Source organism: Oncorhynchus masou, chromosome 14 (assembly GCF_036934945.1).
Source record: "Oncorhynchus masou masou isolate Uvic2021 chromosome 14, UVic_Omas_1.1, whole genome shotgun sequence".
Taxonomy (NCBI): domain Eukaryota; kingdom Metazoa; phylum Chordata; class Actinopteri; order Salmoniformes; family Salmonidae; genus Oncorhynchus; species Oncorhynchus masou.
In genome coordinates this window covers 6689152-6714127 of record NC_088225.1, presented here as the reverse complement: position 1 = coordinate 6714127, position 24976 = coordinate 6689152, and the positions used below count along the sequence as shown (strand labels likewise).

Sequence of the window (24976 nt, the reverse complement as noted above, 5' to 3'; positions counted from 1 at the left end):
GTTGAGGCTAGGGGTAGTGTTGAGACAGGATGTGGACAAGAAGTTAGGGTTAGTGTTCGGGTTGTAGTTGAAGCTAGGGGTAGTGTTGAGACAGGATGTGGACAAGAAGTTAAGGTTAGTGTTCGGGTTGTAGTTGAGGCTAGGGGTAGTGTTGAGCCAGGATGTGGACAAGAAGTTAGGGTTAGTGTTAGGGTTGTGGTTGAGGCTAGGGGTAGTGTTGAGCCAGGATGTGGACAAGAAGTTAGGGTTAGTGTTAGGGTTGTGGTTGAGGCTAGGGGTAGTGTTGAGCCAGGATGTGGACAAGAAGTTAGTGTTAGTGTTAGGGTTGTGGTTGTAGTTGAGGCTAGGGGTAGTGTTAGGGTTGTAGTTGAGGCTAGGGGTGGTGTTGAACCAGGACGTGGACAAGAAGTTAGGGTTCGTGTTAGGGTTGTGGTTGAGGCTAGGGTTAGTGTTGAGGCAGGATGTGGACAAGATGTTAGGGTTCATGTTAGGGTTATGGTTGAGGCTAGGGTTAGTGTTGAGCCAGGATGCGGACAAGAAGTTAGGGTTAGTGTTAGGGTTGTGGTTGAGGCTAGGGGTAGTGTTGAGCCAGGATGTGGACAAGAAGTTAGGGTTCATGTTAGGGTTATGGTTGAGGCTAGGGTTAGTGTTGAGCCAGGATGCGGACAAGAAGTTAGGGTTAGTGTTAGGGTTGTGGTTGTGGTTGAGGCTAGGGTTAGTGTTGAGCCAGGATGTGGACAAGAAGTTCGGGTTAGTGTTCAGGTTGTGGTTGAGGCTACGGGTACAATCGTGGCCAAAAGTTTAGAGAATGACACAAATATTAATTTCCAAAAGGTTTCCTGCTTCAGTGTCTAGAAATTTTAGTCAGATGTTACTATGGAATACTGAAGTATAATTACAAGCATTTCATAAGTGTCAAAGGCTTTTATTGACAATTACATGACGTTGACGCAAAGAGTCAATATTTGCAGTGTAGATCATTCCTTTTCAAGACCTCTGCAATCCACCCTGGCATGCTGTCAATTAACTACTGGACCACATCCTGACTGATGGCAGCCCATTGTTGCATAATCAATGCTTGGAGTTTGTCAGAATTTGTGGTTTTTTGTTTGTCCACCCACCTCTTGAGGATTGACCACAAGTTCTCAATGGGATTAAGGTCGGGGGAGTTTCCTGGCCATGTACCCAAAATATTGATGTTTTGTTCCCCGAGCCACTTAGTTATCACTTTTACCTTATGGCAAGGGGCTCCATCATGCTGAAAAAGGCATTGTTCGTCACCTAACTGTTCCTGGATGGTTGGGAGAAGTTGCTCTCTGAGGATGTTTTGGTATCATTCTTTATTCATGGCTGTGTTCTTAGGCAAAATTGTGTGAGCCCACTCCCTTGGCTGAGAAGCAACCCCACACATGAATGGTCTCAGGATGCTTTACTGTTGGCATGACAAAGGACTGATGATAGTGCTCACCTTGTCTTCTCCAGACAAGATTTTTTCCGGAGGCCCCCAACAATCGGAAAGGGGATTCATCAGAGAAAATTACTTTACCCCAGTCCTCAGCAGTCCAATCCCTGTACCTTTGCAGAATATCAGTCTGTCCCTGATGTTTTTCCTGGAGAGAAGTAGCTTCTTTGCTGCCCTTCTTGACACCAGGCCATCCTCCAAAAGTCTTTGCCACTCACTGTGCGTGCAGATGCACTCACACCTGCCTGCTGCCATTCCAGAGCACGCTCTGTACTGGTGGTGCCCAGATCCCACAGCTGAATCAACTTTGGGAGATGGTCCTGGTGCTAGCTGGACTTGGGCGCTCTGAAGTCTTCTTCACAACAATTGAACCGCTCTCCTTGAAGTTCTTGATGATCCGATAAATGGTTGATTTAGGTGCAATCTTGCTGGCAGCAATATCCTTGCCTGTGAAGTCATTTTTGTGAAAAGCAATTTATTTTATTTATTTAACTAGGCAAGTGAGTTAAGAACAAATTCTTATTTTCAATGACGGTCTAGAAACAGTGGGTTAACTGCCTGTTCAGGGGCAGAACGTCAGATTAGTACCTTGTCAGTTCGGGGGTTTGAACTTGCAACCTTCCAGTTATGAGTCCAACGCTCTAACCACTAGGCTACCCTGCCGCCCCAATGAGGACTGCACATGTTTCCTTGCAGATAACCATGGTTGAAAGAGGAAGAACAATGATTCCAAGCACCACCCTCCTTTTCAAGCTTCCAGTCTGTTATTCAAACTCAATCAGCATGACAGAGTGATCTCCAGCCTTGTCCTCGTCAACACTCACACCTGTGTTAACGAGAGAATCACTGACATGATGTCAGATGGTCCTTTTGTGGCAGGGCTGAAATACAGTGGAAATGTTTTTTGGGGATTCAGTTCATTTGCGTGGCAAAGAGGGACTTTGCAATGAATTGCAACTCATCTGATCACTCTTCATAACATTTTGAAGTATATGCAAATTGCCATCATACAAACAAAGACTTTGTGAAAATCAATATTTGTGTCATTCTCCAAACTTTTGGCCATGACTGTAGTGTTGAACCAGGATGTGGGCAAGAAGCTCAGGCTAGGGTTGTAGTTGAGGGTTAGTGTTGAACCGGGATGTGGACATGAAACTAGGGCTAGGGCTATGTTCAACCCTGACCCCCCCCCACACTTTGACTGACAATGGTACTCAACGACAAGATGCATATAGCAATAATGTATAAAGTTAAAGTTTTATTTTCATAGGCATAAGTTGTACATAACGATAAATTCCATATTGTTTCAGTCACCTCCGTGCAGAAAGATCTCATCTTGTCGTGGGTGTCAATGTTTTTGGATTGAAGGATAAAATCCTGGGTGAATATCAGACCCGGATGTCAGTTCCACAATTCACTTTTATATAGTGTGACAACATGATCAGATGGATGGTTGTACGTACACAACATCCAGGTGGGGCACTTGAAATAGTAAAAAAAAAACTATTTTCCCCATTTCATTTTCCCGTGACGAGTCGAACCGTAAAATGGTTACCTGTAACACAGTCCTGTCCATTATATACAATACAAACACCATAATGACAACCCTTCTCTTTCAGTTTAGATGAATTTGGCACTCACAGCTGGTTCAGGGAAGACTATAATGTTCATGGTTCTTACACACGAATATAGTCTCTTTAGAGTTAGAAGAGCTGACGCTCATGTAAACTGAATGGCAAATGCTTCATAAAGTATACATATCACTGAGCACCAATGGCACGGGTGACTAGAGCTGTCAAACTAAAGGAGGAATGAGATCTCCCATCAACCACCACTTCAGAGTTCACATTCAGTTAGTCGGTTTCTCGTACGGTACGGCATATGTTTTTGAAGAACATTGGTAGAAATGCACAGTAAGTTATTTCATTATGTATGAAGGGGGTGGTGTTGATGCTATAGCCACAGAGACCGGTCAGATACAGAGCTTAAGCATTATCATGAGTTTAGTATTGCCTCCAAAAGCTACCAGGAAGAGACTTTTTCTGAGTAACATGACAGGATATTGAGTTCCTCCATAGAGCTGCATTTGAAAATAAAAGCTCATTCTCTTGCTAATGTGCTTAATGTTCATTTGAAACCAAAAGACAACACGTGCACTTGTCTTGCACTGTTAATAGATACACTGCAGGCTAAAAAGTTAGCGTTGCAATAGTTAGTGAGCAGAGTAACAGAGAGAATAACACATACAGAGAGAATAAGACACAGCATGTTTTCATGTTGAAAATAACAACAATGCCATGAGGCTGATGGTACAGTATAAGCGATATATTGAATATATACTGTAGATAGTAGGCTGTGTTGCCATTCTAATTGCTTGTTTCGTTCCAGAAACTTCACGTACACAGTTTCGATAGGTGAGCGATAAAGCAGTGGGGAAGTGCTTCCTGCAGAGAGGAAGTGATTTCACTGAAATTGTCACCAAGGGAGAAGAAAACCATTTAGCCACAGCACTGTTGTCAATGCCCCAATTGTCAGTAGCATAGATCAGCTATTTTAAAAATCCTCCATTACTGTGAATGTTTCACAGAGGCCAATAGAGCTTCTGTTTGTTGTGGCATTGTGGGGAGGAGCAGAAGAGTTACCAGGTGACGGAAAGGGGGGGGGGGGTCAGTCAGCAAGGGGTCAGTGCGGGTGGTTGAAATGCAGCAGGTTAATGCTAGGCCACGTCGACCTCTCTCTCTATGCCCACATACTTCAGGGCATCATCCTGGCTGTACCTGTAAGGGGCAGGAGAGAGAGAGAGTCAGGACAGTATGAAGCATCAGTGTAAAAAATAAATGCAAGTCATCCCACAAATATCAGAGACAACCAAAGAAGGACTGCGATACCGTATTGTATCGAAGGCTCCAGTGTTCCCATGGCCACAAGGCTCTACCTATAGTCGAAGAAGAGCTCCTCCCCCTGTAGGATAGCCCGTTTGGCAAAGATCCCGATGCGGTGGTCTCCATTCACCATGACCACTGCAACCATAACAGCCATTATATCATTGATTTGTACACGTCACCAAACCAAATCATTCCAAAAAAACAGGCTTTGTATTTTTCTCTATGATCCTACCCTTAGCGTAGCAGTTTGGGTTCACCGAGTGATTCGCAAATCGGATTTTATTCCCTTTCCTTGTGGCGTCCACGACAAAGTCTGTTGAGACATTACAGGAAGAGTATCAGCTCAGCGATCACAGAACACAGCGACGGTGATGTCCTTTAAAGGGTTAACTGTGCATCATCAGCGTGTTGAGGAGTCATTATTACCATTGTTCAGGTTGAAGAGGAAGCTGGACATGTATTTGTCGTAGATCCTCCCCCGTCGGTCCGCCTCATCCTGCGAGATTAGCTGCAGACACAGACCGTTTCAGAGCGTGATGGTCAGACTAAATGTTTTATACATTAACACAAAAACATTCATACAAACACGTACTGTTACCATATAAACTCCACACCCAACTATACCCCCATTACATGAGAAAGAAAGCTACGTTCAACAGTTTTATGTAGCCTCACCTCTCCACAGTACTCTGAGATGAACTCATTCTTCTGAACTGACTCTTTGATGAAGGTGCCCCACCCTGCCACGTTTGAGGGGGCCAGCAGGAGGTGCTGGGAGAGGTCAGAGGTTAAAGTTGGCTGACATACAAGACAACACTGGAATAATACAAGTGTGCCTTTCATTCCTCAGCAAGTCATAAGCATGTTAATATGGGTTTCTGACTCCGACCTGAATTCAGACACAGCACATCATCAGCTATCAAGAGCTACCTGTGAAACCAGCTTCTATTTTCTATTCCGTTGAACTGGAACATGACCTGCTGGCCTACCTTCTTGAGCCCCCTTTGGATGCTGCAGTTCTTGCAGGAGACTACCTTGCTGTCCCAGTGGTCCGCGGCTCCACAGGTCATACACAGATCTGGGTCACATTCCCTCACCGCCAGGTAGCAGGGACATTGCTTGGTGTTGCACTGGGTCTTACAGCGGCAGCCCGGGAAACGGTTCTGGCCTGGAGAACAACGTAACACCCCAGGTTAGTGTTCAGAGTCAGACAGGGGAACGTTCAGCGGAGAGGTTTATAGTCACTTTTTAGAAACAGCATAGAAACATACTGTGGTAACAGAGAGTCCGTATGAGTTATATGCCTCAGTGGACTAGAGAAGTAATTTGTAACAGAATTCTCTGTGGCTGTGTGGCGAACGGCAACCGCATTTTCATTAATGAATGCTGCCTCCAACGGTAAAAAGAAAAGTCACTGCTCTGTAATGTAACTCATCAATCACTGACCCCTGCTGGCAGCTATGCTGAAATACAGCTGTGCTGAGAGTAATGGAAAGCCTTCCGGGCAGAGGAAGAAGGAAAACGAGCAGCAGACAACTTAAAATGTCCCTCTCCAACAGGTTTAGCTGGAGGACAATAGTCCATAAGCAGTAACATTAGTCTTGTCTCTCCTCCTTCCTAAGTCTTCTTCCCTACAGTTTGCGTGGCTGTGTGTGTGCATCACCGAGCAGTGTTCAGTCGTAGCGGTCTGTCTCGTATAAGTGTAGGGATGGATGTTGTAGCTCAGCCACTGTGCCTGTCACGTCTCTTTGATTTCTCTCCAGGGCTGTGGAGCTCACACATTAAACCCTCCATACGCTGCTTCCTGTCAGAACCAGGGAGGGGGAGGGAGAACTGTATTTCTATTAGAACACAAAATGAGCCAAAGCTGTGAATTCAGAGCCAAGCTCTCTCTCCCTCCCTCTCTCTCTCTCTCTCCCTCCCTCTCTCTCTCCCTCCCTCCCTCCCTCCCTCTCTCCCTCCCTCTCTCCCTCCCTCTCTCCCTCTCTCTCTCCCTCCCTCTCTCCCTCCCTCCCTCTCTCCCTCCCTCCCTCCCTCCCTCTCTCCCTCCCTCTCTCCCTCCCTCCCTCTCTCCCTCTCTCCCTCTCTCCCTCCCTCCCTCTCTCCCTCCGTCCCTCCCTCCCTTCCGCCCTGTGGCCATTTGTGGAAGTGCGTGGGCCCAGCAGTTCAGGCTCATTTCTCCTGGGATGAATGTGTCAGAGCATTGTGAACCACGCCCCATGCTGAACAGATGCCCATGCAGCTAACCAAACCCTGCCTGCCAGAGGACAGCTTATCCTGCGAACACACAGCGAGGAGGAAGATCGTCTTACACACTGTTCCACTGTCTATTATGGCCTGTCGAAAGAGCCTTTTTATCCACCGAGTGAAAGAGAACTTGGCTTCAGCAGAATTGTCCTGTGAACACATTCCTATTCCCATTACAGAGTTGAGCTGTGAAACCTCTCGCTGTCAGCACAGGTAATTGTAGTAAACATTTACCACAGCCAGTTTAGTGGAAGGAATGTTCCGTATGTGTTGAAATATGTCTTTTCTTATACTGATATGACTTCTGCTAAGGGTCTGTCCGAGTTGGGAAGTGGTGTGTATGTGTGTGTTAGGACGTGGTGGTAGCAGTGGATGTGTGTTTGGGTAAGGTGACACTCACACTCGTGCTCACACTGGCAGAACTTCTCACAGAAATTCTGGGTCATCACACAGGGACAGGAGCTGTCACATGGGTGGTCTGGGTGGTCACATGGCTGGTAGTTGTACACCTGATTGGACAAGTTATCTAGAGAGGACAAAGCCTTTAATTATACAATGAGCAGATACATAATTCTGAATTAGTGTGTAAGAAATGCATTTGACAACGTTAATTTGACTATTTCAATACTTCACTCAAGTGAAGAACTCACCTTTCTTGAGCTGAATTTTTGCCCATAACCTACAGAAAGAAATGAAAAACACTTTCAATAATCATGTCTATTTCTGTACAAAGCTATTTGAAAAAGAGCGGTTACTTTCATTGTCTGCAAGGTTTCATCTATTTCTCTCACTGATCTGTGTATCAGGGTCCATTCTCACTACATTCCTATGAGGTCATGTTGCAACTGGGACTGGAACTGGGAGTGAGTGAGTGTAAAAGTCAGCGGCCATCTTGCCTGTGCTTCCTCTTCTTCTTCTGAGGGGAGTTGCCACCATCCTCCAACGGAACACGATGGATCAGGACCTCTTTCACAGCAAACTCGTACACCTGAAGAAGAGAGGGAACACACACATTAAACACACACATGCAGGCATATTTGTCAACGCGTACACACAGATATGACGCAACTATACACAACTATGCAGGATATTGTGTGGACCTGGACTTGGTCCCATTGTGTAGTTGAGTGTCTCTCAAATTAAGCTGGGAAGTGCATCGCTGCATGTGATTACTCCATAAAACACCCGGCCCTCTCCTCACCTATCAGAACCCACCATCATCTCAGCGTAATGCGCGCACACACCACACACACACACACCTCCCCGCCATCCCACTCCCCACACACACCCACAAAGCCCCAAACCACTTCTGCCTGACAAAAAAAACAAACAGATTTGGCTTCCTCCCTAAAACAGACAGACACACATTACGCAGAGGGAGGGACTGGGAAGCTCGTAGCAGCGGTGTTTCCATCCAGCCAATCCACACGCTCTCTGAGGGATAACAAGGCCATGCTATAGGGGCACACTAGCGTTGTGCTGGGGGCCGGGATGCTGCTGCAGGGGGCTAAGCTACTTTGCAATGTCTGTGGCGGATCTCTGTCGTCGTGCTTCGCTCTCTTTGTTTCTCGGTCTTTGTCTCTCTGTTTTGTTTTGGAGGATTGGAACGTGTCTCTCAATAGCTTTGTAAATCTGATCAGAAGGCCTAATATGTTCCCCATACAATACTCCCATAACTCCCCCATATTAGAGACACATAGCATCCCCACAATACCTTGGCTAGGAAGGGATCCGCTTGCTACAAGCCGTCTGAGTCCGGAGACCGTGACGGAGTCTCGGAGAATAACGAAGATGTCATGTCGTAAAAGTCCTAATTTATGACTCTGCGTGTTGTTTACATTCCATTTGTAATCATCCCAATTTTCCACACAGTATTATGTGTTACGACACTTGTATCAATGCCGACACACTACATACAACACAGTCACAGCACCACTTCGTTATCTTGTCAGTCTGTACTAGTCTGTAATGTTGTTTTGGTCATTAGCGTGTTGTCCAGGAGACATGCTTTAATTGGTATATCAATAGAGTATATGAACATCTGGTGGGTGTAGGTTCTTGGTGGTTCACCTGTTTGCAGGTCTTGGTGCTGATGAGGCGAGCGATGGAGCAGAAGTTGTTGTAGTAGGTTCCGTGCAGCACTCTGAACAGAGACTCCTCAGCCCCACTCCACTGGACAGGAGGTTCCACCTGCTCCCCGTGCTCCTCCCCCGGACACAGCTTGGTGGGGGTCTGACAGCGAGAGTTGCTCTCTGACCGTACGCAAAAACACACACATGCGCACGCACAGAGAGAGGGGGGAGGCATTTGAGACTCACGCACATTCACCCACTGCCAAAGTCAGAGAGCGACATGTTGCTTGGCAACGGTTTCAAGGCTGTGTTATTGTGACCACATGCTATGACTGGGGAATGCTCATTAGTCCGCTCACCAATCTGTTTTTACACATGATTTGAGCTAGTGGGGAAGGTCTCTGGGCCACCAGCTTAAGTCAGTAATCTATCTTCAAAATTAAAGAGCTGCAGTGACATCACAGTACAGATATTAGTTCCTTCCAAACTGAATGCAAGAGAGCGACAGTAGAGAGAGTGAGTGAATGATTAAGACAGAGAAAACGAGAGCCTGAGGAGAGTGCTCTTTCTCCCCTCCCACTGTTCTCCCCATGAGTCTGTCAACAGAAAGAGGAAACCAGGGGGAGAGGCTGAGTGAAGAATCTATTGGTTTTGGGGATGAAACCCATGGTTGGATTCTTGTGTTTGGAGAGCGAGTGAGAGTGAATAGTAAAAAAATAATCATCTTCAGCCAAGGTACTGCATTCAGCACACATGAACCATTCTGGCAGATGAGCATTATGGGTAACTTAGTCGATCCATTCTGTCATTAATACACTGAGGTATGACAGATATACAGTAGTACCGTAGCAGATGAGGCATTAGTGTTCTCCTACCTGAGAAGATAGGAAGCTGGTAGTCTCTTATTCATGGGTTGCATTTCCGTCACAATATTGTTTTGAACGTCCGTTTTGGACTGATGCCCAACTGAGCATCCTACTCAATGTATTGTCAATGAGCGCTGAAGAAAATGTCATCAAAGGTGCCCCAGCTAGCACAGTGGATCTGGGCCGATTCCGGTGTGAGTTATCTGGCCCAAATGTATGACTTGGGACCTTGGGCCGATTGGGGCTACTCTCTGGCAGATAATTATATAAAGCAGCCCGTGTAATCAACAGTTCATGATTTATTTTTCCATATTTTCTCATTGTTTCTGTGATCAAAAATACAATTAACATTTCAATTAAATTCTTTAAGAGACCTGTGTAGTATTTTGATACTTTGTGCTTGGCAATTGATAAGCATTACAAACTTTGTGAATGGCGCTTCCCAAGTGGCGCAGCGGTCTAAGACACTGCATCGCAGTGCAAACTGCGTTGCTACAGATGCCGGTTCGAGACCCGTGCCGGGCGCGACCGGGAGACCCATGAGGTGATGCACAATTGGCCCAGCGTCGTCCAAGTTAGGGGAGGGTTTGGCCGGCCCGGGATGTCCTTGTCCCATCGCTCTGTAGTGACTCCTGTGGCGGGCCAGGCGCATGCATGCTGACACGGTCACCAGTGGTATGGTGTTTCCTCCGACATAAAATGCTTTTGTGTGGATGGGTATAACTTTTATGTATATAATGTAAAATAGTAATATTTAAAATGACTAAATCAGGTAATTTTGTATACATTTATTTACATTTGCATCGGGCCGCTTCTGGGTGGATTCTGGTAAGAAGCCAGCTGAATTCTGGTAGACGGAAATGGCCCGATGTTCTTGGGCAGATTCTGGGCAGTCATTCCTTTTGATTCCGGCCGAGTCTGACACCCGATACCGTGCCAATTCAATCAGCTCCGGCCGACCGGAAGAGGATTCTGGGCCGATTCCTCATTGCTTGCTGGGGAATTACAGTGGCTTAGAAATACAATGCAATTTAAAAAGAAGGCAAATAAATGAAAACCTTTTGTCATCATTTTGATGTTGCCAGATTGACTTCAGATGCAGTATAATGTTAGCTATTTAGTTAAGATTGAGGGGAGGACAGCGGATTTTAGCTAGCTACCGTTAGCATTGATAGCTATGTTTAGAAAACTTTGCTAGCTAATGACAATATTGCAATCTGTCTAAATGTGTTGTATTTCCAGGCACAAGTGTAAGACTGAACAGAATGAACAGTCGTTAGCCTCCGTCCAGAATGACTGGGCTTATAACCACTTTAGGGCACCACTATGGCGCCGCCCGGTAGAGAGCGCCTTGAGAACGTTCATAACAATGGAATGACACGACCGAGTGACGGAGGTGCAACCTACGTTCGTGTTGGTCTGACTTGTCCCTTATAATGCTAGTGTTTCCCCTAGCTACCTGAGGAGCTGGTGGTCTCGTGGTCACTATCCACCTCCTTGGCCTCCTCAGTGGTGCCTGACGGGCCAGGGCAGCTGGAGCTGGGAGGGCGTGGCTGTCGCCGCCGCCGCCGAGACCTCTGGGAGCGCAGCATCTCCTGATCCGCAAACTCTTTGGCCCCTTTCTTTAGAGGAGGGAGAGAGGAAGACAGGGACAGAAGTGAAGAGATAGAAGAGTGTTAAAGAAGGGATGAATGGATCAGAGATTCATCATTGGCTTGTCTGTCTGTTGTCGGGCAGTTAAACACAGATGACATGTAGAGGATCTGAGCACACCTGTAGCAGAAAGCAGTCCAGACCACAGGGCTCTGTCTCCATGCGAATCTCCTTGCTCTTCCTCTTGTAAACATTGGGCGTAGCGTGAAAAGCTGGAAAGACACATACTATTAGTATACTAATAGTAACTGATAGTATGTTAGTAGAACAGTAATACTAGTAATACTAATGGAAAACATTTCGCCTGCTGCACAGACCCTATGGACATTCTAGTCTAGAGCGCCTGGTTAAATTGTGATTGGGAGCATATACATTCTCTCCATGGTTAAAGTAGGAAGAAATATATGTCATTGTTGTAAAAACGTGTGAGTCTGCTACATTTACTGTTATCATATATTAAAATATTGAATTACTTTGACATATTTAATTAGGTTACATTATGCTAATTTCCCAATGGTGGACAGACCTTGTTACTACATTACACATACTAATGTTTTCACCACACAAGAATTGCAGGAAAAACACATCCTTTTTTTTACCTCAGATGGGTGATGTTAGTATTACAGTTTATAGTCAGCATGATCTCACAAAATCGATTGCTTATCTTTGGTTTAGTACCAGTGGCCGTGTCCAAATATACTTGCGTTCTAAATAGTAGGCACTTTGGGTATGCAAAAATAGAACGTTTTATAGTATTTTAAATGCCAGGATGTCATACTAATTTTGGGGTTTCATCTAGTAGAATTCGCTGCACACTTTTGAGGAAGAGAATAATTTTGAGACCAACGTGTGTTTGACAACAGCTGACAATCAGATATTTCGGACACTGCCACTGTTTTTGTCACACATGCCAGTCCTTAGTGGGACGCAGCTGTCATTTTCAGATGTCATTTTCAAACAACAGTGGCTAGAAAACAATCTGGCAGCACATGAATTAATGGATTTGAGGGTTAAGCTATCGTTCAAATGAAAGCAAACCCCTATTGCTATTAGAAACCGATGATGTGGTGATTTGTTGAAATTATCCTGTCCAAAAAGTGTTTCGTTTTCCGTATTGGCCATCTTCCAAAATCATTTTCTCACTGAGAAATAAGTTGATAAATGGCTACGACAGGTGGTCATCATTCGACATATATATGTAGCTTACCCAAGTTCGTTGATGTTTGTCTGGTAGAAGAGTGCTAATGGTACATATCGCCACGGTTATTGTCCCAGTTCAATTGATTTCAATACGATATCGATGTGAGTGACTCATATGCGTGCTCTATTGATTACAGTAGAACAAGCTCACCAATTCCATTATTGAGTGACCGCTCGGGAAATATTAGTACGTGTGCAGTTTGAAAGGTGCTAATTTAGGGAAAGGGGGATACCTAGTCAGTTGTCCAACTGAATGTTTTCAACTGAAATGTGTCTTCCCCATTTAACCCAACCCCTCTGAATCACAGAGGGCTGCCTTAATCGACATCCACGTCTTCAGTGACCCGGGGAACAGTGGGTTAACTGCCTTGCTCAGGGGCAGAACGGCAGATTTTTACCTTGTCAGCTCGGGGATTCGATCCAGCAACCTTTCGGTTACTGGCCCAACACACTAACCATTTATCAAAATACAAGTATTCTGAACATGTGTGACACATGTGTGTAGGGTGTAACTTTTATGTATTGGTCTTCAAAATATCACAAGTATTTCAGAATACTGATTATGAATTTGGACATTTAAATCATAAATCAAAAAGCCATGACAACAGGAAGCAGCAACAGTGTCATTTTCAATGTTTTTTTAGGGAATACAAACGGTACTTGAAAAATGATTTCTACTTTACCAGGTAAAAACTACTGAATGAGTCCAAAAACATGCTACGATTCATTGATTTTGATGATATTAGTGAAATCGTGAAAATATGTTTCTCCTGGCTAGTAATAATGCATTTATTATAACACTAGAGCTGTGTTGATTCCACGAGAGTCCGAGTGAGACAGAGAGAAAAAATAAAAACATAAATCTAGAGGAACAGCCACATGTTGACAGATGTCAATAGGACAAAAACACAGAGAGAGTTAGAGAGAGAGAGATACAGAAAGTGAGAGAAAAGAGTAAACCGATAGGACACATTACGGTGGAGGAAGCAGTCGTATTTGAAGCAGCGCCTGCAGAACAGTGTATGGAAGGAGTGCAGAGACTGCTCCCGCTGGACAGACTTGGCGAACGGCCCGTCTATGTTAGGGGTGCAGAGGGGGGGCAGCTTTACCGGGCTGGGGGGCTCCAGGAGGTCCTTGTACCTAGGGAAGTGTCATTTGGGGAAGAACGGGATAAAACAAAACATAGCCTTACCATGCATAATATAACTTTGTATTAGGATTGTATACTGCATGATCTACAGTAGAAGTGGGAAACTACAGTAAGTAGCTGTATTCTGACTCAAGTAGGTCTATGCCAGGGGTAGGCAACTAGATCAGGCTGCGGGACGATTTTTGTCAGAGCGGATGGTTGGGGGGCTGGAAGATAATTATAATAATTTGTACATTGCAAATAGACCACAACTCAGCCCAAAAATAAACTGAATTTGGAAATAACAATAATTTCATACCTTGATTACATTGAGGCACGATCAAGTCATTTTTTATTTTATTTGTGGGAATACTTAGGAACAGATTTCCTAAATGAAACAAATATTTTGCTGAATTTTACAGTTATTTTCTGTTTAACGGAAAACAAAAGATTATTATTCTTTGTTTTACTAAAAACTTTGCGGGGCCCTGTTGCCGACCCTTGACCTATGCTCGTTTGCAGGTGGATTTGGATGAGAGTGTTCAGTTTGCGGTATTTTATAAGAAAAAGCCCTTTCAGATGGGGATGCAACAACTTTTCTATTGAGCGTGAGAAGAGAGGGCAGAGAGCATTATTAGCATCTCCCTGAGAGCTCCCATCTCCATGGTGAACACGAAGCAACACTCAGCTAAGCACAGCACAGTTGTTGGGCACTTTTCTTACTTTTCCTTCAGCTCCTCCGTCGTACCCTTGTAGGGGAACATCGAGGCGATGGCCGTGAATATCTTATCATGCGGGATCTTCTTATTGGCAGGCGAATCCCTCACTAAGGAAGGTAGTGAGAAGAAAAGCAAAGAGCAGATAATTAGCTACTCAACCACCCCTTTTATAGTTCCAATTTCCCATTGAGATGTAATTGTATTTGCACTTTTTGCCATGTAAGCAATCATATTGGAACGAGTCCTGATCCTATTGAGGACTGTTTGCCCATGTGCTCTGTGTATTGAGAGAGTACCAATGAGTGTGTCAGTCATACTGATAAGTTCTGACACTGAGTGACAGTGTCTGATGACACAATATCTCTCTATGTGAGTGTCACCCCCCCCCCCCCCCACCAGTTCCCATAATCCCTGGTGCTCTCTATGTGCCAGAGGTCAAAGGGCCTTGTAACCAGAACCTCGTCGTATTGTATTGGTGTTATGACCAAACATGTTCCCCATCCACCCAGTCTGTCCCTGGGACTGGGAAAGTCTCTAGGTAAACAATGCCAGGCAGTGCCACCGTGTTTGCACAGAGTGACCTGCTGGCTCCTGTACAGCATGGGGTACAGTACAGTCACAGTGATCAACCTGACCTATACCCTCTGTTCTCTCATGCCACTGATAAGAGTAGGAGGACAAGTATATAGCAAATACAAATAAGCATGCACATTTCCCTTCAGATAGTCCAGCATAGTAAAACCAGTGACTCTCATATAGAAAACAGCACGTATTGCCTTTTGTTACATAAGCATCCAATCACATCTAGGAGACATGAACTACTGTATGTTAGTTGTGGTTACATCTTTCAGTCAAAAAACTCTGGAGGACACTCACCCTCTATGACACTCCTCCTCTTCCTCCTGAAGAAGGCTGTGGGCCCCACCTTGGCCTCTTCAGTCCCTTCCCCAGCGCTCTTCCTCACCCCCTTCTCCTCCTCCTCTTTCCCCCCTTCCACCTCCGCCGCCTCCTCCTCTTCCTCCTCCTGGTCTGAGTACTGGCTCAAGGCCTCCACCAACTCTTTAAAGATCTCGTCGTTGATGAACCCTCCCTCTGGGAGACAAACCACACAGTCAAACACGTCGGCACCTACTGATGACATCATGCAATATTCGTCAGCACATATCCCCTAAACAATTAAAGATTTCCCCAGCAGCACACAGCAACGCACGTACTGTACCAATGACCTCCTGGAGCCCGCCTAACCCCCACGTCTCCAATAATATCACTCTGTGATAGATCAGACTGACAGTGTGCGTAATCGAAACAGGACAGAAAGGATGATATCCCTGGTCTAGGCAGGTAGGCAGGTCACCTCTGTCTCCATGGACACCGTCATAGTTGTCGATAAGCTCCTCCAGGAAGGCCTCGTCCTGCTCCAACACCTCGTCTCCCATGTAGGGGATGTTATGGAGGAACGTCTCATCCTCCACCTAGGAAAAAAATAATGTATTTTTATTTGATTTAATTAGGCAAGTCAGTTAAGAACAAATTCTTATTTACCCCGGTGTAACAGTATAGCTTTCATCCGTCCCCTCGCCCCGACCCGGGTTCGAACCAGGGACCCTCTGCACGCATCAACAACTGACACCCACGAAGCATCGTTACCCATCACTCCACAAAAGCCGCGGCCTTTGCAGAGCAAGGGGAACAACTACTTCAGGTCTCAGAGCGAGTGACGTCGTCGATTGAAATGCTACTAGCACTCACCACTGCTAGCCATTTCACATCGGTTACACTGGCCAAACCCGGACGACGCTGGGCCAATTGTGCCACGCCCTATGGGACTCAAAATCAACAAACACAACTGTTTGTGTGTTAATGTGGTACATGAATTAATCTGTGTGCAAATGTTCATATTAGGGTTTTTATACCTGTGTAATAACAACGTAGTAACGTTAGAAGCGACCTATCATGTTGTTGCACAGTAATTGAGAAATGACTTTGTTGTTGCATAGAGATGAGCGTTTATTGTTATTACATAAAGTGGAATAAGGCCGCGTGTTTTCCCTGGTGTGTATGTGCACTACCGTTCAAAAGTATTAAAACACCTACACATTCACAGGTTTTTCTTTATTTTGACTATTTTCTACATTGTAGAATAATAGTGAAGACATCAAAACTATGAAATAACACACATGGAGTCATATAGTATCCAAAAAAGTGGTAAACAAATATATATTTCGTATTTGAGTGTAACGGATCTCTTCGTCGTCTGACGACGAGTATGAAATATCGGACCAATGCGCAGCGTGGTAAGTGTCCATGTTAATTTATTAACTGAACACACAAAATAAAATAACGAAGTGAATGGAAGAAACGAAACAGTTCTGCAAGGTGACATACACTAAACAGAAAACAACCACCCACAAACAAGAGTGGGAAAACAGGCTACCTAAGTATGGTTCTCAATCAGAGACAACGATTGACAGCTGCCTCTGATTGGGAACCATACCAGGCGAAACACATAGAAATACCAAACATAGAACGTTTGAATGCCCACCGCAACTCACGCCCTGACCAACCTAAAATAGAAACATACAAAAGGAACTAAGGTCAGGACGTGACATTGAGATTCTTCAAATAGCCAACCTTTGCCTAGATGACAGCTTTGCACACTCTTGACATTCTCTCAAACAGCTTCACCTGGAATGCTTTTCCAACAGTCGTGAAGGAGTTCCAACATATGCTGAGCACTTGTTGGCTGCTTTTCCTTTACTCTGCGGGCCGACTCATCCCAAACCATCTCAATTTGGCTGAGATTGTGGAGGCCAGGTCATTTGATGCAGCACTCCATCACTCTCCTTCTTGGTCAAATAGCCCTTACACAGCCTGGAGGTGTGTTGGGTCATTGTCCTGTTGAAAAACAAGTGATAGTGGGACTAAGCCCAAACCAGATGGGATGGCGTAGCGCTGCAGAATGCTGTGGTTGCCATGCTGGTTAAATGTGCTTTGAATTCGAAACGAAATCACAGACAGTGTCCCCAGCAAAGCACCCCCACATCAAAACACCTCCTCCTCAATGCTTTACAGTGGGAAATACACATGTGAAAATCATCCGTTCACCCACACCGCGTCTCACAAAGACACGGCGGTTGGAACCAAAACTCTCCAATTTGGACTCTAGACCAAAGGACAAATTTCCTCCGGTCTAAAGTCCATTGCTTGTGTTTCTTGGCCCAAGCAAGTCTCTTCTTATTATTGGTGTCCCTTAGTAGTGGTTTCTTTGCAGCAATTTCACCATGAAGGCCTGATTCACACAGTCTCCTCTGAATAGTTGATGTTGAGATGTGTCTGTTACTCAAACTCTGTGATGCATTTATTTGGGCAGAAATTTCCAAGGTTGGTAACTCAACTTATCCTCTGCAGCAGAGGATACCCTGGGTCTTCCTTTCCTGTGGCGGTCCTCGTGAGAGCCAGTTTCATCATAGCTCTTGATGGTTTTTGCGACTGCACTTGAAGGATCTTTCAAAGTTCTTGAAAATGTTCCGTATTGACTGACCTTCATGTCTTAAAGTAATGATGGACTGTCATTTCTCTTTGCTTATTTGTGTTGCTTATTTGTGTTGTTCTTGCCATAATATGGACTTGGTCTTTCACCAAATAGGGCTATCTTCTGTATACCCCCCTACCTTGTCACAACACAACTGATTGGCTCAAATGCATTAAGTAAAGAAATGTAAAAAAAATACTTTTAGGAAGGCACACCTGTTAATTGAAATGCATTCCAGGTGACTACCTCATGTAGGTGTTTGAGAGAATGCCAAGAGCGTGCAAAGCTGTCATCAAGGCAAAGGGTGGGTATTTGAAGATTCTCAAATCTAAAATATATGTGGATTAGTTTAACACTTTTTTGGTTACTGTATGATTACATATGTGTTATTTCATAGTTTTGATGCCTTCACTGTTATTCTACAATGTAGAAAATAGTAAAGATAAAGACAAAACCCTTGAATGAGTCAGTGTTCTAAAACTTTTGACCGGTAGTGTATACTGAATGTGTGTGTGTTGTCGAGAAAGCCCCGTACCATGAAGTTCTGCTGCAGAGGGGACCAGGAGTACATGAAGGGGATTCCTGCCACGGTCGTCAGGGGACGCACGGCAACTGCCTGAGCTTTAAACGCTGGGAAGCCAAACTCCACCATGCACAACTGTGTTTGGACCAGAGACAGATGGGTGAGTATGACAAAGTAGGACAGACCAGCACTGGATTATAACGAACAGGTAGGCTACTATTACCCAAATGGATAAAGACAATGCTATATCCACTGACACTACTCTGAAATGAACTAGGAAACAAATACCAAGACACTAGAGAAGAGCACAGTGAGAATTTCAGGAACACAAGATGCTGCTCTGTCTGCCTCCGGGCTGTTTTCATCATAGGTTCTGAGAGAGTTTAGTTATTGACCTCAGTAAGGCCGCCTCATGAACCCTTTTTGGCAGCTCAGGATCTCCCTAAAAAGGGATGAAACATCACAGTCCTCTGTCAGCCTGATGGGAGAGCAGACCCTGGCCTGGTTAATGAGGAGGCAGGAGCCAGAATGGGCTTGAAAGGGCTAGTTAATGGCCAAAATGTAGATTTCCCCTTAAATACACATACACAAAAGTAAATATTCTTCATGAGATGGCCATAAACAATAACTGGTAGTTCTGCAACATTTTAAAAAGGTCTAGAACTAACCTTTCTTATACATTTCTGAGGTGGACTCCCCTTTGAGGACACAAACTCAAGTACATATTTCATAATATTTGTACTATCTGATATTATTTGTTCCTATTCAACAAAAGTGGCACAATAGGGCTTGAAATGACTGAAATACTTTCTAAATATAGTAACAATCAAATTATAAACGACTTACTGGAAGAGTTCACCTTTCCTACAACTGTAAAATAAATGTGATCACACAAACGTTCTCTGGGCAATCCAGAGACACCATTCAGTGTGCAGACCAACAATGTCTACAAACCCTGGATTTCTGATGCTATGTATTGGCCGTTGAGAGGCTTCGAAGCCACCGGTCGGCCATATTGGCACTCTGCAGTAGGAGCTGTCCTCCATAGGAATGAAAGGAATTCTACAGTATTTCAATTGAATGTTTCAAATACAAAATTACATGTATTTAAGTATTTGGTGCAGATTCGTTACAAACTCATATTTTAAGCACTAAGTGATTTTGTCCATCTGTGACTAAGAGAAAGTGTGCTTGTTTCAATTATGCAAAATAATTTGGGATTTTTGTCCTGTTGAGAGCTATAAATCCATCTGAGAACATCAATGGGAGAGCTATTGCAAGCGCAGCCATGAGGTTCACTGGCACAGGAAATCGTTGCTTTGTCTGGATAGGCCAGAAAATGTGATGCGTCGCCTCCTACTGTATGCCTCGCTATCCTTTTGTCTCTTTCTCTCTCTCACCTTTTTGCCGGGTAGCGCTCCACCTGGGGTAGACAGGGGAACTGACTGGATCCTCAGCTTGGACCACTCCTCGTTCAGAAGGTTGGTACGTTCCTCTATCTTCTGCCGGTTGGACATGAACAAGGCCTGGAAAAGACAGGAAATGTAAGAATAGTTTGTAATAGCTATACACACAATCTCTCTCTCTCTCTCTCTCTCTCTCTCTCTCTCTCTCTCTCTCTCTCATTATCCTTACCTTGACCTCCTCTGCGTTTTTAAAGCGTTTCAGCTGACGGAGGCGCATGTACTCAGACTTCACCCTCTTCCTCCACTCCAACAGGCTTCGGGAGGGTATGTTGGAGGCAGGACAAGGTGTTGGGGTCAGGATTAGGGCCGGGTCCGGGACTGGGTCTGAGACAGGGACCTCTGGGGCCTCCTCCATGGTCCTGCACAATGATAGAATGATAGAGTTACTGGCACTGACACAAAGACAAAACACATAGAAGTGCCCTGGTCAATCATGCTAAAGAACACTTTTCTATTACACCAATTCGTAAGGGTCATTTTTTGTGTTGTTAGAAGTAGCGTTAAAGGAGGATATCACTGTTGGTGTGAGTGTGGTATGTGAATTGGTTGTGCTTAACTCCAAAAACACGTTTTACTTGGATCCGGGATGTGATAACATCAATGGCAATTGGAAAAGTAATTTTCCAAGAGCTTCCCGTAAGAGAAGTGATCCCCCCCTCCCACACACACACACACACACACTCACTCACACAGCCAAACGAAACGCATGACTCAAACTTCTGCATGCGTGTGCGTGCGTGAGCGAACCACCGCCCCCTTCTGTTAGCAAAAGCACCAAGGACTGCGTTAAAAAGGCTTTAAATAATACCTTCCAGTGCATCCTGGTCAGCGCTATGATGTGCCATCGTAATCGTATCATGTGGGACTAGAACAACGGAATCATAAAATAACGGGCCTATAATAAAGTGAAACCTCAAGCACGTCAAACGTGTCATATACCGAAACCAAATGGCAGTCTGTAAAACACGTTCTCCCCTGCACATACAACATTAGTAAAAGTGGGCGTTTCTCTTCCGAAAGCCAATATGAAAACAGAGCAGCGAAGTGCGTAGTACACTTTTCCAGGATTTCATAACCTCTTCTGCAGAATTCTATAACCCTATCCCACAAAATGTTGTGGGATTGGTGAGAAGCAAAATAAATGTCGCGCTGCGTAAAGGCTTTTCGTTTTCAGGGCAAATGATTCGTTTTAACCGTACCAGGCATTAGCCTTCCTTAGAATCCTACACCAACAGTCGATAACAGAAGTCACATACATTGATGCATCGCCTATCCATTTCAATTATGTTCGTTTTACGCAATGGACAGCTTTCACGCCCAACCAATAACATTATAATGTGAATGTTCTAATGCGCTTCTCTGGGATGCGCGCACACATGTCCAGTTTTGATACAGTGTCGCAGTTAGAATTACCTTTAAGGATCCTCGTGTCCTCTTATTTGTAGCGACTTGAGCTCGCCACTACAGCGTTGAACTCCCCGTATGAAATCCACCATAAAATACGGATTTCTTCGCTACGGACGCGACGTAAATAATAGGGTCCGTGTATTTGGGTTCACACGCCGATGGGATCCGAAGATTCCTATGTCGTCCGCAAGCATGCTGAAATTGAAGTTGTACAGTTAAAAGCTGCGCACTTAACTGGCTCAGTTAGAGAGTGACGTCTGTATTTTGACCACACTGTGCTTGGAAGCTGGACTGGGGTAAAAAAGCATGCGACCTGAAAGTATATGGACATTTGGATAGCCCACATGTAGCTTATGAATGATTCAACTCACACGGGCTACACGTCTGCCATAAGGCTACTACTAACAATATTACTACTATCAGAATACTATTACTATTAGTCAACTATTACATAGGCGACTAAGCTACTATAGGCTACTAATAACTAGTGGATAATACTAATTTATCAAAATGCTACAGTTGATAGGTAGTCATAATAATGATGTTTAATATGTGTTATTATTTGTTCATATAATGATATATATATATTTTTAAATTAAAATAGAACAAATGCTATACCTATACGGATGTAATGCATTTTAATATGAGGGTCAAGTGATGGTATTTGGGAAGGTTATATAGTAACATCATTCGTTCATCACCAACAACCTTTGCTCTCATATTGTATATTGGTAAGGTACCCTGTTGTATTTTTCCATAATTCATGTATACATGTCATTCACATTTATACAGGGGTAATAACAAACATATTATCAATGAGTATTGTTCCTCAATCAATCATGGAAGAGGAAGATCATGCTGATCATGGAAGAGGAAGCCTCCAGTTCGAGTCTAGCGCATGTTGTTTTCCTTCTCTCAAGGGGCGGGTGCGCAGTGCGAGCTGGGGCTGTGGCACGCTACTCATAGTCACGTGATTCTCAGAGGAAAGAGAACTCGACTGGTCCAGTAACACAGACAACCCAGCGGACCAGCCAGACCCATGTTAGCTGTGTTCAACAGTCAGTGCTCATTAAACAGTAGCCTGGCCTACCATTACAGACGTACTGCTTTTTATGATACAAACAGACATAGGTCGGTTTAAATTAAATGGGAAATAACTGTCTGGAAGATAGAAGGAAAATACTCTATGCTAAGCATAATCTATTATAGAGTGTTCATAAATACCTTAGAAACAGTTAATAGATACATATTACATCATGATGGCAATGTAAATGTTATATAAATTAAGTACTGTGAAGGTAGGAGTGAAAACGAGCAAGATTGCTGGTGAAAGTGAACCCTGCTGTCCTTTTTTCCATACAGAAGATGGCACTGTAGGGCTTCTTTTATTAAAGTTGTCCATTATATTACAGTTGTACCAATATGTATATATATACTTTTTACCTTTATTTTACTAGGCAAGCCAGTTAAGAACAAATTCTTTTTTTCAATGACGGCCTGGGGTTAACTGCCTGTTCAGGGGCAGAACGACAGACTTTGTACCTTGTCAGCTCAGGGATTTGAACTTGCAACCTTTCGGTTACTAGTCCAATGCTCTAACCACTAGGCTACACTGCCGCCCCATGATAATAGGCCTACATTTCTTCCTGGGTGTAGAATGACAAGTCTACGGCTGCTTTATGATCTGGCCATTGACAAGCAACAGGATGGAAAAGGACACCATAATCCACTTCAAAACACCAGGCCCAACCAGAATAAAAGAGTGATTAAGTAATTAAATCATCTTCAAAACACCAGGCCCAACCAGAATAAAAGAATGATTACGTAATGAAATCATCTTCAAAACACCAGGCCCAACCAGAATAAAAGAATGATTAAGTAATGAAATCATCTTCAAAACACCAGGCCCAACCAGAATAAAAGAGTGATTAAGTAATGAAATCATCTTCAAAACACCAGGCCCAACCAGAATAAAAGAATGATTACGTAATGAAATCATCTTCAAAACACCAGGCCCAACCAGAATAAAAGAATGATTATGTAATGAAATCATCTTCAAAACACCAAGCCCAACCAGAATAAAAGAATGATTACGTAATGAAATCATCTTCAAAACACCAGGCCCAACCAGAATAAAAGATTGATTAAGTAATGAAATCATCTTCAAAATGTATCTAGTTGCTGTCTTCTGACATTCACCATATGCTCAGTTGTCACTGTGTATCATCAGGCCTATTGATCATTTATTGATCACTGATTCACATTTAACACAGTATGGTCGGTCCATCTACAATGGAATCATTTTTGTGTACAATTAGTTCTGGTTCTCACTCATTGTTACTGGCTGTGTATTCCTGGGGCCATTAAGCATCTCAGAGTTGGAGTGCTGACTTGCCTTTTAGATCCTAGATCAGTACTCCTACTCTGAGATGATTGATACATACAGCCCCTGATCCGTAACTCTGACACTGCAGGCAGTAAGGCAGTTTCAGTGTGTCACCTACAGTGCTCTTCTACGGTGCGTTTTTCTAAGCCTGCTCTTTCTCTTTCCTGGCACTTCCACAATGGTGCTTGATCTGGGCCGTGGCGAGTTTATACCAGACTGTAAAACAATAGCAAACATGAGAAAGCAGGAAGATATGCTTGAGAGCAAGGCCCTAATCAGTGGAAAGTTCTTAATTGTGCTCTATGTAAACAGTGTGTGTAACTCTTGGCACCTGGAAAGAGGATTTTCTATAGTCAGATGTGCCAGTGGAGATGGATCAGTTCAGAGGCCTATCGGTGCAGCTGGCGAAATACACTACACAGTTATTAATCATCTCAAATAATTCTCTGATTGAGGTGCTGAGCAAAGCGTTTTTCGACGTTCCTCAAAATATGCTTGTGTCTTGAACATTTATTTGAGCCTCCAAAATGGAATTGTTTGGTAGAAGCTGATGCGCTAGAGATAGAAGAAGTGTAGCTGAGTTTATGTTGAAAATTCTACGATGGAACCAACAGTACAGATGACATGTGTTGCATTATCCCTTGATGGCTCTGCGCAGATTCAGATGAGCTAATGTACTCAAGTCCTTAAACGTTGGAGGTTTATTCAATCTGTTCTATAAAGAAAAACAAATCATTGATCTGTGTTGAAATGTGGAAGTCATTTCGGCCCAGAGTCCTAGCAAGCTCAGTTCCAGCTGAGGCAGACAGTACATCAGTGACGTGGATGGATGCATCATGAATGCGTCATTCTTTGTGTGTACTGGAGGGCCCAGAAGTGTCTCAATGCACTACAGCAGCTCTGTGGATACGCCAATGACAGCCTTGCAGGGGGTGAGACATTCCACAGATTTACTGCTGGGGGGAGAGATGTCATCCGCCATTACCTCACACAATAACTACAGAAACACAGAAACATATCTCCCCTCATCACCATCCGGGACTTCCCCCACACTCATTGTGCTGACAGTGACAGAAAACCAAAATCATATTTGACCTATGTACACATCACTGTTAGTGTTCTGTTAATAAACGTTTCCCAACAAACAAGGTGAAGTTGATATAAGTTTCCTTACAGACTTGATTCAGCTCAGTCTGTTTCTCACAAGGAGCTCTAGCCTTGAGACATATCAAAATGGCAACACATTTTCTTTATTGACAGTTTGTGTTGTCAAAGAGCATGTTGAAGCTATCCATTTCAGCCTTTGTGATCTCAATCACTGGGACTCAACACTGAGCATACATCTTTAAAATAGTTTCCCACTTCAAGCAAGCTACACTGAGTGTACAAAACATTAGGGACACCTTCCTAATAATGAGTTGCACCCACA

The 24976-nt window shown here is 44.0% G+C and overlaps 1 protein-coding gene across 3 annotated transcripts; it reads right to left on the bottom strand.

Moving 5' to 3' along the window:
* Positions 1-2700: 2700 nt before the first annotated feature.
* LOC135554054 (histone-lysine N-methyltransferase EZH1-like) lies at positions 2701-21437 on the bottom strand. 3 transcript variants are annotated; one of them, XM_064986068.1, is made up of 20 exons: positions 21168-21437; positions 19924-20113; positions 19689-19814; positions 18301-18423; positions 15588-15705; positions 15110-15364; positions 14238-14340; positions 13362-13525; positions 11306-11397; positions 10992-11154; positions 8665-8846; positions 7491-7582; positions 7245-7273; positions 6995-7120; positions 5337-5515; positions 5023-5118; positions 4774-4855; positions 4580-4660; positions 4351-4482; positions 2701-4239 (listed from the first exon to the last, which is right to left on the bottom strand). In XM_064986068.1, exons 2-19 carry the CDS (start codon positions 20107-20109, stop codon positions 4394-4396), a joined length of 2286 nt encoding a protein of 761 aa, XP_064842140.1. In that variant the 5' UTR covers positions 20110-20113; positions 21168-21437; the 3' UTR covers positions 2701-4239; positions 4351-4393. The 3 variants fall into 3 exon arrangements, with proteins under 3 accessions (XP_064842140.1, XP_064842138.1, XP_064842139.1); XM_064986066.1 differs by having other exon boundaries at positions 4398-4482; positions 21168-21436; XM_064986067.1 differs by having other exon boundaries at positions 4398-4482; positions 15110-15325; positions 21168-21435.
* Between the last annotated feature and the right edge of the window lie 3539 nt (positions 21438-24976).